The sequence below is a fragment of the Amblyomma americanum genome, chromosome 9 (genome assembly GCF_052857255.1).
Source record: "Amblyomma americanum isolate KBUSLIRL-KWMA chromosome 9, ASM5285725v1, whole genome shotgun sequence".
Taxonomy (NCBI): domain Eukaryota; kingdom Metazoa; phylum Arthropoda; class Arachnida; order Ixodida; family Ixodidae; genus Amblyomma; species Amblyomma americanum.
In genome coordinates this window covers 138320013-138332356 of record NC_135505.1, presented here as the reverse complement: position 1 = coordinate 138332356, position 12344 = coordinate 138320013, and the positions used below count along the sequence as shown (strand labels likewise).

The 12344-nt window shown below is 47.5% G+C and overlaps 1 protein-coding gene across 1 annotated transcript; it reads right to left on the bottom strand.

Annotated features, from left to right (window-relative positions):
• Positions 1-1392: 1392 nt before the first annotated feature.
• Positions 1393-11933, bottom strand: LOC144103727 (uncharacterized). Its single transcript, XM_077636383.1, has 7 exons — positions 11554-11933; positions 10232-10466; positions 6953-7140; positions 5734-5853; positions 3856-3984; positions 2761-2886; positions 1393-1749 (listed from the first exon to the last, which is right to left on the bottom strand). The coding sequence occupies exons 1-7, from the start codon at positions 11775-11777 to the stop codon at positions 1734-1736; spliced, it is 1038 nt and encodes a 345-aa protein (XP_077492509.1). The 5' UTR covers positions 11778-11933; the 3' UTR covers positions 1393-1733.
• Positions 11934-12344: the final 411 nt, after the last annotated feature.

Sequence of the window (12344 nt, the reverse complement as noted above, 5' to 3'; positions counted from 1 at the left end):
CATGGTATGGTATGTTTAGGTATGGTGTGGAGTGGCATGGCATGGAATGGAATGTCATTTCATGGTATGGTATAGTATGGTATGTTTAGGTATGGTGTTGCGTGGCATGGCGTGGAATGGCATTTCATGGTATGGTATGGTATGTTTAGGTATGGTGTTGTGTGGCATGGCATGGACAGCATTTCATGGTATGGTACGTTTAGGCATGCGGTTGGGCGGCATGGTGTGGCATGGAATGGCATTTCATGGTGTGGTATGGTACGCTATGACGTTTCAACGTCCCGGAACTGCACTCGGTAATGAGGCGGCGTAGCAGAGAGTGCAGATCAATTTCTACTTCCTGGGACTCAATATTTCGCGACAAATCGCGCAGTTGTTGACAAGCAGTTATTGCGAAAAAGAAACGTATAATATATTCTGAACGAAAACGTCTTCGACAGATGTCCGTCTGGTTGGGTTCCAGGAACGCTCCCCTCCGCGTACGTTAGTGGACTGCGCCACGTGCTAACAAAGAGCGAGCGAAAGCAGCAACCCGGTGCTGCTGCTAGCACACTTTAGTCACCCCTGAAGAAGGAACCGGGTTATTCCCGAAACGTTGGGCAAAGTTAAAATATTGGTTGGCGTCAATTTTCTCTCAGCTGTAATATATTCTAAAAGCAACGTAGAAAAAGTAAGGTTGAAGGATCCTTGCCAGGATCCGGAGGTTAATACGCATGCGGGGGCATCGCAATCGTGAGCAATTACATACTTATTAAAACAGAGATATAGAAAGAATTGCATTTTATTAAAGAGCGACATAGTAAGCGCCCAAGTATCTTGGGAATGGAGAAACAGAGCACGCAGGTCGTCCAGTTGGTCCGACGCTACCAGGTACTCGAGTACAAAAGCTTTCTGCCCATCTCAGTATGTTCCTTCAAGCCAACGTAATTATCTTGCTATCTTGTGCTCAGTGGGAGCTGAGCGGACCGGACGCACTATCAAGCAGTAGTAATCTGTTGCGCACGTTGTCTACAGCTTCAGTGAAGGGAATGAATGTGCAAATGATAAGCGATTAACAGCCGTAAATAACTGGCACAAAAGAAAAGCTGCCTTGAGTGAAGCAAATGAGTATGTAGTTAATGAAAAACGATAAGCCAGCAGCCGAAAATCACTCGACAGTAAAGTGCAGGAGTTCAGTCTCTATTATTATTCTGCTGAATGTAGGCTACAGTCCGTAAGTGACGCGCTTTCAAAGTATACGAAAGTTAATAGTTGCGTGGTCAGTGATGATTACCTATATATTGTACAAGAGCAGTCTCCAATCTCCAACCCTTAGATCTGTTCCTGGTAACCAAAATAGCTGCACTAACATTTTACGATGGACATTTGGTTTCACACAAAATCGACGTTGCCACCAAGCCACCAGATAGATATTGATGCGCCATCTCAAATCCTTTATTCAACTTGTAAGCAGCTGCAAACAGTATCGGTAGGTATACGTTATTGCTTGATTTTAAACTGGTACGACTACGCTCCTAACAAATTTAATAAGCCTAAGATTTTCAGGTCAGTAAAATGCCCCAAAAAGGCCTTGGTCAAGCACTGTTTCTATACGCCCATACGTCCTATAAGCTGGCCCAGTCGCCGGTTGCTGCCTCTTGGTTAAACTAAGATTGCTTGCAGACCATGGCACATTAGTGTGGCTCCGGTGAGGCAGAAATCGATGGCTTATCCGTGCCATATTGCTTGTCTTGCTAGTGGTGTGATGACCTGGGAATAATAGGTAACGCAGAAATGAGACATTGTCGTAGCCGATATACACCGCAGAACAATGTCCCTATAATTCATACGTACACCTTTCTCAGAAAAAAAATTAGGCAATCGGGCTTGTCGCAGACTGGCACAATAGTGCTAGGTGGACAGTAGGCCCTTTCACGTCCATGACACCTGGGTTCCTTGGAATGCAAAACGAATGATAAAGCGAGTCCGATGGCCTGTATATTTTCCTTTTTTTTTTCGCACCTCTCAGCTACCAGAGTTATGGCAAAGTCTGAAATTCAAGGACTGTCAGACATAAAACGCTCGCCTTCTTTGCTTTCTAAGACAGTGACTATGCACATCCCTTTAAAGCTTGTCGTGCCCACGGGTGACCAATAGAAGCAGAAAAAAAACAATTCAGCACCTTCTATACGCTGTGTGCACGAGTTTCTCAAAATTACCGAAAGGTCAAAGTGGCGCTGCGGTAGTTAACCCGTCTTAGAGAGACGCACCAATGCTTGGAAGATGTGCTTTCGCATTTCACTTGGCTCCCCCATCGTCCTCTCCAAAAGTAGACCACAAATTTGCCCCTGTCTCGAACTGCGGCTCCCAAACATGCGCCAGAGCGTGTGGAAGCATGAACTAACGCTCCTTTTGAAACAGCGTAGTCTTTGCCCAAAGTAACAGGGCAGCGGTGATTTGTTTCTCAGTTCAACTAATGCTGCTTTTGAAACAGTGAACAGTCTTTACCAAAAGTAACAGGGCAGCGGTGATTTGTTTCTTAGCTGCGTAGCGAAGCAGTTATGACAGCCCTTAAGCTCTGAATCTTTGTAACGTAAGGTGAACGCTTTTTCTCTCGTTTTGACTCATTTCCGTCTTTAGGGGTGCCGTAGAGGCTCCGTTATACGGTTGAGAAGAACTTGCAGCTCGGTTACTTTGGGCAAATGGGGTAGACATGCTCACGTGTGGCTAAGTAATGAACACGTGTACGGTAGTAAGTGCATGCAATGACTCAGTGCTTACTTGTCCGATGCCTTGGGCTTTTGTACCGCTTCTTTGCCTTTTGCCTGCGGCTGCTCAGGCGAATGTATGTGCTCGGCACCTTCAGCGACGGCGTTATCTTCTGCCTTCGTGGCTCGTGGATGCGTCCTGGCGGACAAAAGCAGTGGCGCGCACGTGTCACCGCTGCCTGGTTTTGAGAAAGAAATTGCAAAAAACACCCGCCCTATCTAGGAGCCTCAGCTGCTTGTACGAATTCAAATCCAATTTTTTAGCCCCACTGTACCCGCCGCGGTGGCTCAGTGGTTAGGGCACTCGACTACTGATCCGGAGTTCCCGGGTTCGAACCCGACCGCGGCGGCTGCGTTTTTATGGAGGAAAAACGCCAAGGCGCCCGTGTGCTGTGCGATGTCAGTGCACGTTAAAGATCCCCAGGTGGTCGAAATTATTCCGGAGCCCTCCACTACGGCACCTATCTCTTCCTTTCTTCTTTCACTCCCTCCTTTATCCCTTCCTTTACGGCGCGGTTCAGGTGTCCCACGATATATGAGACAGATACTGCGCCATTTCCTTTTCCCCAAAACCAGTTATTATTATTAGCCCCACTGCGTACACCCTCACAACTCTTAAAGAACGCCCATGAGAAAATAAATTCTAGTTCTGCTCCGAGCTCTGCTCTGAGTTCTGCTCTGAGTTCTTCTCGTCTCCGTGGTAAAGCATCGTGACGGTCTTCGCTTTACCCACAGCTCCGCTTTAACGTCGTGACAAGGCGTGCAGGAGTGATCACCGTTACCGTTAACACTCGAGCACGTTTATCGAGATATTCAAAAAAGGAAAAGACGCGTAGCAGATACTACAGCAGACGAAGCGTGGGCATCTCAGCCACTTCGTGCGCGCTAAAGACGCGCACACACGCGTTCACGTTAATAGTGATGACCGCTGTATATAGCTGTGCGCCCGCGGGTGAATCCAGTCTGAGCACTTCTTGGACAGAGCACCAAGAAACGTGCGTTTCGTTGTTGCCAACGGAACGGCAGCTAGGCGAATTTCAGAAGCCAACGGTTAAGGCTCAAGATTGCGATTTTTTAAAGAACAAGAGAGTGGTGAAGCGACTCTCACTTCCCGGGGGCGGCGGACTTTCTGCGCTGTTCTTTGTCCGTCGGGGACATAACGTGAGGTTGTCCTTGCGCGGTGGCGGCTGTGCTCGGACCAACCCCGTTGGGGACTGCCGCAGGCTTCGGTGCCGTCCTGCAAAGCAAATACGTAACAACGCTTACAGAAGCGCGTGCGACGGCAGTTTTCCGCCTGAAGTCCATACAGCCTAAACACCAAGGGAGTTTAATAAAGCGATTAAGCTGTTCTCCAGAGCACTCCATGTAAGGAGTAGGATATGCTGCCGTATGCTGTCCAAGCCTTGGGGTAGATTTCCATCACTAAAATACAGAATACTTACGGTTGCCAGCGGAAAAAAATTCAGTCTTAAATACGTGCGAAGTTCTAGCAATTACTAAGACTTTAACCGAGGTTTCAGCCTGTTTATAAAGAACGAACCCCGCAAAAAAGAGACGGGATAGAGATGAAAATACAAGGCTTCCCCATTTGCTAACCTCAAGACTTGCGGTATCGCGTTTAAAGGCATCCTGCCATTGCTAACTGCATCAAGGTACAGCGCGTTGGATTGGGAATGTACACCCGCCGTCAAAAGTATACAACCCAAGGGGTTTGCTTCCAAGCTCTCTAGCATGGCTCCCTAGCATATCAAGCAGTCCAAACCAGCATTGAGGACGTAAGGCCATTCCTCTTTCCAGAAATAACGGCCGCTGAGGATGCATAACGAGGCATGCCGCAGGCCTCACAAGCAAACCCCTTGGACTGTATAATTCTGTAGCGAAAGCCACATTCGCCACGAACTCGCAGGTTCACCGTGCTCGCATTCCGAATGTGCTCGCATTCCCACCGTCGCACCACACCACGTGGCCAAACACGTGACAATAACTAGTAAGACAACCAGACTGACCTGGACTTGCAATCAAGATTAACCAAAGCTAACCAAGCTACGCCTTATAGCTTTCGCTACGTATATCCGGCATAGCCGAGCTAAGCCACTGCCAATTTTTGACAAGTGGTGTACCTCCGTTGCTAATAGTAAGCATTTCGTAGGTTAAGTGAGTGAAATCTACTCCGGAACTTGGACAGCATACACTGCTCCAGAAAGGGACTGCGCTAGGGGGCAGCTCACTCCTTTTTTTACTCCCATATGGGTGTATTCGTGCTTAGAGTGCATAGAGATTTTGAAGAAAAAAGGCGAAGTAGAGACAATCTATCTGTCACCGACAAAGGTTGATGTCTGTCATGATCTTTTTAAACCTGTTAACCACTGCTTGTATGCGCTTTGGAACGTATGATGTAGAAAACGCTGCCGACGGAATGGAGTTGTTTGCGTGACTGCATGCAACTGGGGCTCTGCGACAGAGCGAGAAGGGAAGAAAATGGCGGAGGCACCATTAGGTACTTATCGCTACTTGCCGACAAGCCTATGTGGGCACTTTAAGAAAAGAAATGCGAACATCGATTTGTGCCTCAGTGGTTACTAAAATACGCTACAGTCAGATACAATTCAAGAACTAAGCGGTTTTTACCCTTCAGAGGATCCCCTTCCAGCCAATGGCGTCGGCCGATTCTCATGAACCTGCTAGAGTGACAATGCAGGGAGAGGACTATCCCCTTTCATCTGCCACTCCCTGCATTGGCATACTAGCAGGGGTCATGAGAATCGACCGACGCCATTGGCTGGAAGGGGGTTCTTTAAAGGGTAAAATCCGCTGCGTTTTTTTTTTATTAAGCTGTATCCGACTATAGACGGCTCGAGAGTAATCCCTGCGGGTTGGGCAGCCGCCAAAGGCTGTGAACGCGTCCCTGGATAAGCTCAAGCAGCCACGACGCTACTGTTGATGGGGCGGTTAACGGTAGCGGTTACACCAAGTGTAATCTTCGGACCTCTCCGACGCCACAGACTTTCGGTGTTGCCCCTTGTCCCTGTGAAGCTCGCCTTCCACAGGCGACCTCGCCTCCCTGCCGCGGTCAACCGGGACGTCCGATTCAGGCGACTTGACCGGCCTGTGACAGAAGACGTTCAAGTCAGGAGTAGTCGTCATCAGCATCATCATCATCAGCCTGATTACGCCCACTGCAGGGCAAAGGCCTGCAGATAAAAAAGTAAAAGTTAATAACACATTGCTGCACAGCACGACCCTCGGCATAACGGACCGCAGAGTACCGTGAGCCTTACCTCACGGCCTTTACACCAGGATTTTTGCATAGCCGTACTGCTCACAAACCCACAAACCGGGTCAAATAAAATACCGGCTACGAGCATCACGTAACAGTGGCCAATTCTTCAGGATATTAGGTGACCCTGTCACGTGAGGCGACGTCACACAATGCGCCTATAGCGGACCGTTAAACGAACACCTGACGACACCTAATTGAGAGCAGAAGGCAAGAGAAATGCCCTGGTAAAGTAAACCAATGTCGAACCTAGTACTCTGTACTTATTGACTGGGTCTATAAAGTTACACGGTGCGGTGAAAAAGAAAAGATTGCCATCTTGTGGCGGCACTTTGCTGGTAAGAGCTACAGCCTTTCTAATGAACAAAAACATCGGCTTTGTAAATGTTTGTGGCGACTGCAAATTTGTATCTTTGCCGACATTCGATTAGAAAGCAAATGTCCTATCAACGAGGTTTTACTACGAGTGAAATAAGAATCGGGTGCCGTATTCTGTAACGTTTCATTTGGTCATCTGCGATTGGTCGCTGTGCCCGGTGACGTAGGTTGTGGTACATAACGCCACGGCAGAAGCACGCCATAATGCCACTTGCATAAACGCGTCCCGGTAGCACGCGACGACGCGTTTGAGACGCCTGGCGAGCTTAATCGGCACTAATCCCGACTCGACTGCGGGGCGGTTGTGCGAAGAATTGGAGAAGCATGGCCCCTGTGGCCATGCCGGGCTGGATGCGGCCACAGCAGTGACTATAGCGATGGCCCAGAGACCAGACCTGCTCTGCCTTCCCCACCTTCACCTGCTTCCGTCATGACTGACGTCACATCCAAATGAAATTCAAATTAAATGAGGCGTTATGAAGTATAGCCCTACGCTTCCATTGTGGGGTTGAAGATACGGTTACTACAACCCTCTTCCAGGGGGACAGACCTTGAAGATTTCTCGCTGGTCCTCGGCGGCCCTTGCGAATAACGCCGCTGGTGGTCGGTGGCCTTGGGCGAAGCGTTGCCCCGGGCCATTACAGCCGTTGTAGACATGCACTGCAGCTTGTACGAGTCCGATGCATTTGTGCTCGCCTGTTCCGCAGTGAAGACGGACACGTTCTTCTCATTCATCAACTGCGAACCATCCGCGAGATGTGAAAGAGAAGAAAATTCTCATACGCTCTTCGCCGTGAAAGAAATGAAAGATAGACAGCAGATGGAAGAAAGATAGTGGAGAGAAGACAGCTTATAAACAGTACTGGACCTACTTTGTCTTCTAGGCTGCATCCGCTCCAAGGACCACCTGAACACAAATATACTTGCGGACAATTTTCTGTGGCACTGCAGCAGAATTGCCAGGCAGGAAAAAGGAGACGGGCCTTTGTCCCGCCCCGAGACCCCACACCCTCTCTCCAACTTCTCCCCTTCACTCCTCTGCATCCCTAGCCCGAACCCACTCGCCACTGCACGGGTACAAAGGCCCGTCTCCTTCCCTTTCCTACCTAGCATCTGCTACAACGCCACAGAAAGTTGTCAGCGAGTATACCCCACAGTCGATATCGCCCACTCATTCTCCTATTGATTTATCATGGTTCAGGGACAGGAGGACATTCTAGCGAAGCAAGCAAATGTGGTAGTTACCAGGGGTGGGGGATGGGAGGTGCTTCGCCGTTTTAATTGACTGCAACGTTAAAGCCAGCCTGCTTCAAGAACTAGGTTCCCAGCGAGTGAAGAAGCAGCAATTATATTAGTTTTCTTCATGCCTCATGTGAGCTATGCTAATTTTTGACGTCATGGCAATGGCGAATTAAGTTGTACATTATTTAGCAATGGTAGGTCAGTGCCACGCGGTGATCGATGTATAGTTATGTCTTACGCTTCATTACAAAGCAAAAAACATGCAGCTGAAAATTTGATGCGTATACTCCTTTAAAGCCGAAAGACCGAAACCAGAAACGCAGGAAATGTTTGAGAGCCTCTTCTTCATCGCAGTCAATCGACACTGGCCGCAAATTTCGCTCCTTGGCTATACAGGATGGAGCATATTTTGATTGATCTGAAACTTTGATCAAATTCAATTGCTTATTTAGATTACATGGAATAATCTTCGAGCTTAAAATTGAAAAAGGTTTTTCGTTTGCGCTAAACGAGGCAGGAAATAAAGGCTGACAGAAAGCCAAGCTTAAGTACTAAAGTTCACTTGAAGGCCAGCTGCGAGACAGATATCGTAAACATAGGCCTAGATAGTTGGTCACTGAAAACCCGCTCATATGGACATTAATAGCCAACAAAATGAGAATCGCACCTCAACGACTTCGGGCGCAGATAAACAGCGCTGTGACCTTACGCACTGCACAGCGTGTGCAAATAGAGTACAGTGCCTATGGATTCAACCTTTAAAAAGTGGTCTCTCTCACCAGTATTAAATCTCGGCAGTTGACCGATCACCTTCAGTGTTATGATTGGCCTGTGCGCAGCGCTTCAGACTCGAAAAATGGCGCGGTCATATGCTCTGTGTTTCAAAGCCAGTGTGCATACTTCCTTCCAAGATTTAATAGGAGGTTTTAGGTTCCATAAAGGCCTTAACAGTGACACTGCATAACAGCAGTAAGGTGAAGACATGTGCAGCAACCGATCCATCGCTCATTGCTCTTAGTGGACTGTGGCATATCATCAGGCATTGCGGAACAGTGAAATTATATAGGTTTGACATTAAAGGTAAGTGATGCTCTAAAATCTATCAGTTAAACATCTTTCGTTACATGCAAAACATTCACCTGGCATAGTATCCAGTTATTTTAGCCTGTTCTCTTGCGAGAAAACGTTACGTATATTAACTCTTATAAAAATTGTCTTTAGACTTCCTATAGACTCTATTGGCTTCCTATGGATATTTATTTTTATCTACTCATAGTCTATAGACAAAAGGCTACTAAAAGTGTATGGCCATAAATCTACAAATTGTCTATAGGAGCTGTCTATAAGATTTGTATTGCCTAATGACTGTTGTCTAGGGTTCGTCCATAGAGAGTCTGTAGAATTTATAGACAGACGTCTATGGACAGCCTATAGAATGTCTAAAGTTTTCGTAAAGGAAGTTTATAGCAAGACGACATGAAGCTCCTTCTAACGAAAAAATTCGCATCATTCACAGAACCTTGGCCAGCGCACCGATTAGAAGGCAGGTTATAGGCCCTGCTTTTTGGCGCATGTCTTGGCGATCGTTACTAAGAATACGGGACAAGTGCTTCTAGTTCACTTGGTGTCGCCAAGTGGCGCATAGCTCTGAACATTCAAAAACAGCACGTTGACATCATCCGTCACGAATTTCTGGTAATGTACTGACCCTGCGCCAGGGACACCGGAGAAGAGTTTTGGGGATGCTTATACCCAACAATTCTGGACGAAAGCCTTTTTCGACGGGAAACAGGTAATCAACGTAATTTTTTCATTTATTGCAAGTTTTCGCTATAACAACCAATATGTCCGCAGGGAACAAACGCGGGTAAATGACATTTTAGTCGAAATGAAGAAAAATAGGCTTGGGCAGGGCATGTAATGCGAAGGCAAGATAACCGCTGGTCCTTAGGGGTAACGGAGTGGATTCCAAGAGAAGGCAAGCGTAGCAGGGGGTTGCAGAAAGTTGGGTGAGTGAATGAGATGAAGTTTGCGGGCATACGGTGGGCGCAGCTCGCAAAGGACCGGGTTAATTGGAGAGACATCGGAGAGGCCTTTACCCTGCAGTGGATAGTCAGGCTGATGATGATGATGATGTAGAGGCAACAAAGCATGTTAAGAAAACATGTTCAGTGGTTTGCTGAAATAATGCTGAATCGCCGCGTTGTGTTAATCGGACAACTGGTGGCAGTGCATACCGGTCAGTGGTGGCAGAGGGCACAGTGAGGCTGATGATGATGATGATGGATGATGATGATGATATCCGCAGTTCTCCCGACGGCAGGCTTCCATTTTTTTGCTGTTGGAGTTTTTGCTATCATCAAGAACGTTGCCCATTGGTTTTCTATGGGAGTCTTAACTGCTCGATGCGAGCAATGGAAAAATTTTAAAAGAAAGATTTTAGTGCGTATCGGAAGAATGGACCATTATATTCAATATTTACATAAAAGTTCATTAAAATATGCTAATATTCATAATATCTGTCGACGAGTGCTGAACATGACGACTGCAAAGAGTAGAAGGGCATTGCTTCGCACGAGGTTCTGACCTGGAACAGCTTCTCCCAGGCACGGACGACTTCCGGAGTCATGAGCTCCTCGTAATTAGCGCGGAGCACTTCGATGATCACGCGACCTAGGTCGACGAAGTGCTCAGGTCGCACGTTGCTGATCATCTTCGCGTGGAACCTTGCGTTTTTTTCTACGACCCCGAGCAACACCTTGGGAGTGTCCAGTGCGTTCACCATGCTTGTGATATGGCCGCCCACGATGGACGCGTGCGCCCTGCATGGGAACGAGAGGCAAAAAGGGGTAAATGCGTGTCAGCGAATGAAATTAAAGTAAACTATAAACGTAATGTGTAGAAATGCGAAGGTTAACAAGGCTGATTAAAGGGCTAGTTCATCAAACATGCTCGAATGACGGAACTACTACCAAAGAAGATATCAAAGAAGGGGATAAGGCAAGACAGATGCTACACTGCCAGCTGAATATGTAACAGGAAACGCCGCATGCATCAGCAATAAACGTGCATACGCATTGATGATACGAAGACAAAGCATATGTAAATGTGAAAACTTGAACGTTTAGTGAACTGGAGAGCTTCCATTTTTGCATGTGCTTAGCACGTGCAAGTTGCGTCAAAAGTTCCCACGCCACAGAGTCTGCTTTTAAGCCGTGTAGTGTGGCATTTACGACAGCCCGAACCTGAATATTTCTGTTGGGGGTAGGAGAAGTAACATTCTCACTTGTGAGAGCGTTGGTAGTTTCATATGTACTGTGTTAAGTGCCGGAACATAGTGCCAAAATGTAGACCGTGTGCCCTGGGAACGTTGAACGCGTATCTTTGAATTCGCATATATATAGAGGCAGATGCTTCCCGACCAGCAGCCGAACCAAACATGCAGCGGGGCGATGTGGCGACTGAGTAACCTTACGAGCTATCAGTCTAAGTACATCGACACTTCACACTGAAGCACTTGTTAGGAAAAAATTCCGGAAAAACAATTACTTTTCAACCGAAAGCTATTTATGAAAGCAATTTTTTTCATATCCTAAGATTGCAGCGTTTAAATGAAATCCGCGGATCCCCCGTCGGCACGCTTGTAGTTTTCTGCTATTTATTGTCGACAACGCACCCTATTGGTTTTCTATGGCAGTCTTCACAGGGTATACGAGCGCAGGACGAACTTAAAAAGCAATATTTGGCTAAGCCACGGGAGATTAGACCATTCACGTCAAAGTGTTCATAATAGTATCTTTCAATATTCCGCAGTTTCCTCGCACTTAGAAGTGATGTCTAAGAAAGCGGGACTTGTGCGATTTAAATCCTAACAGCTGGGTCTCGTTCCCCGTAGGAGCAGGGAAATACCTGAACTTTGGGGCCCCTTTCAGGCTGCCGAGCGGCCTGTCCCGGAAATGGGTGAAGAGCTGCTGGTAGTCGGGGTGCCTGAAGAAGAGCGAAGTGAACAGGATCTCGCCGTAGTCTTCGTGTTGCGTGGTGAAAGTGTGCCAAATGTCGCGGATGTGGCGTCTGTCCTTGCCGGTGAGCCCCGTCGTCTGGTCGGCCACGTCCTTGCTCGCGGCGCCACCCATGACTTGGTCTGAGGATTCTGAAAACGCGACGTCAGCTGGTACAGACCGCGCGGAGACGGCGTCGTTAGCATCAAGTGACGTGATAATCTCGTGACCGTCGTCGTTTACATCGTTCCATAACGGATGACAGCGTGATTGACGATGGTCACGAAACGATGACGACACTTCGTACTAACGCTGCGATCTCCGCACAACAAGCCTTTAACAATGAACCATGGGCCACAATATGACCCACGAGCCATGTGGCTCCTTATCATATAAACTCATTGTGGCTATACAACTCGTTTCAGATTACGTAAGCGCCCCTTTATCAAAGGCATACAGGCCGCAGGGTTTAGTTCCCGTTACTGAGAGATCCGGAGTCGAGGTTAGGCAAAACTCGTCACGATGCTCGGTCCAGAAGAGAATTCAGCGGTCATCATATGTTTGGAAATGGATGATTGGCTGGAGTTCCATGTGGTGTCCCCCACATTTCATAGGGAAAAAGAAGCATATAATGGGCACAAATTATAGTCAGATAGAACTCAATATGAAACAGCTTTTCCCTGTCAACGGCCACTTTCCAGA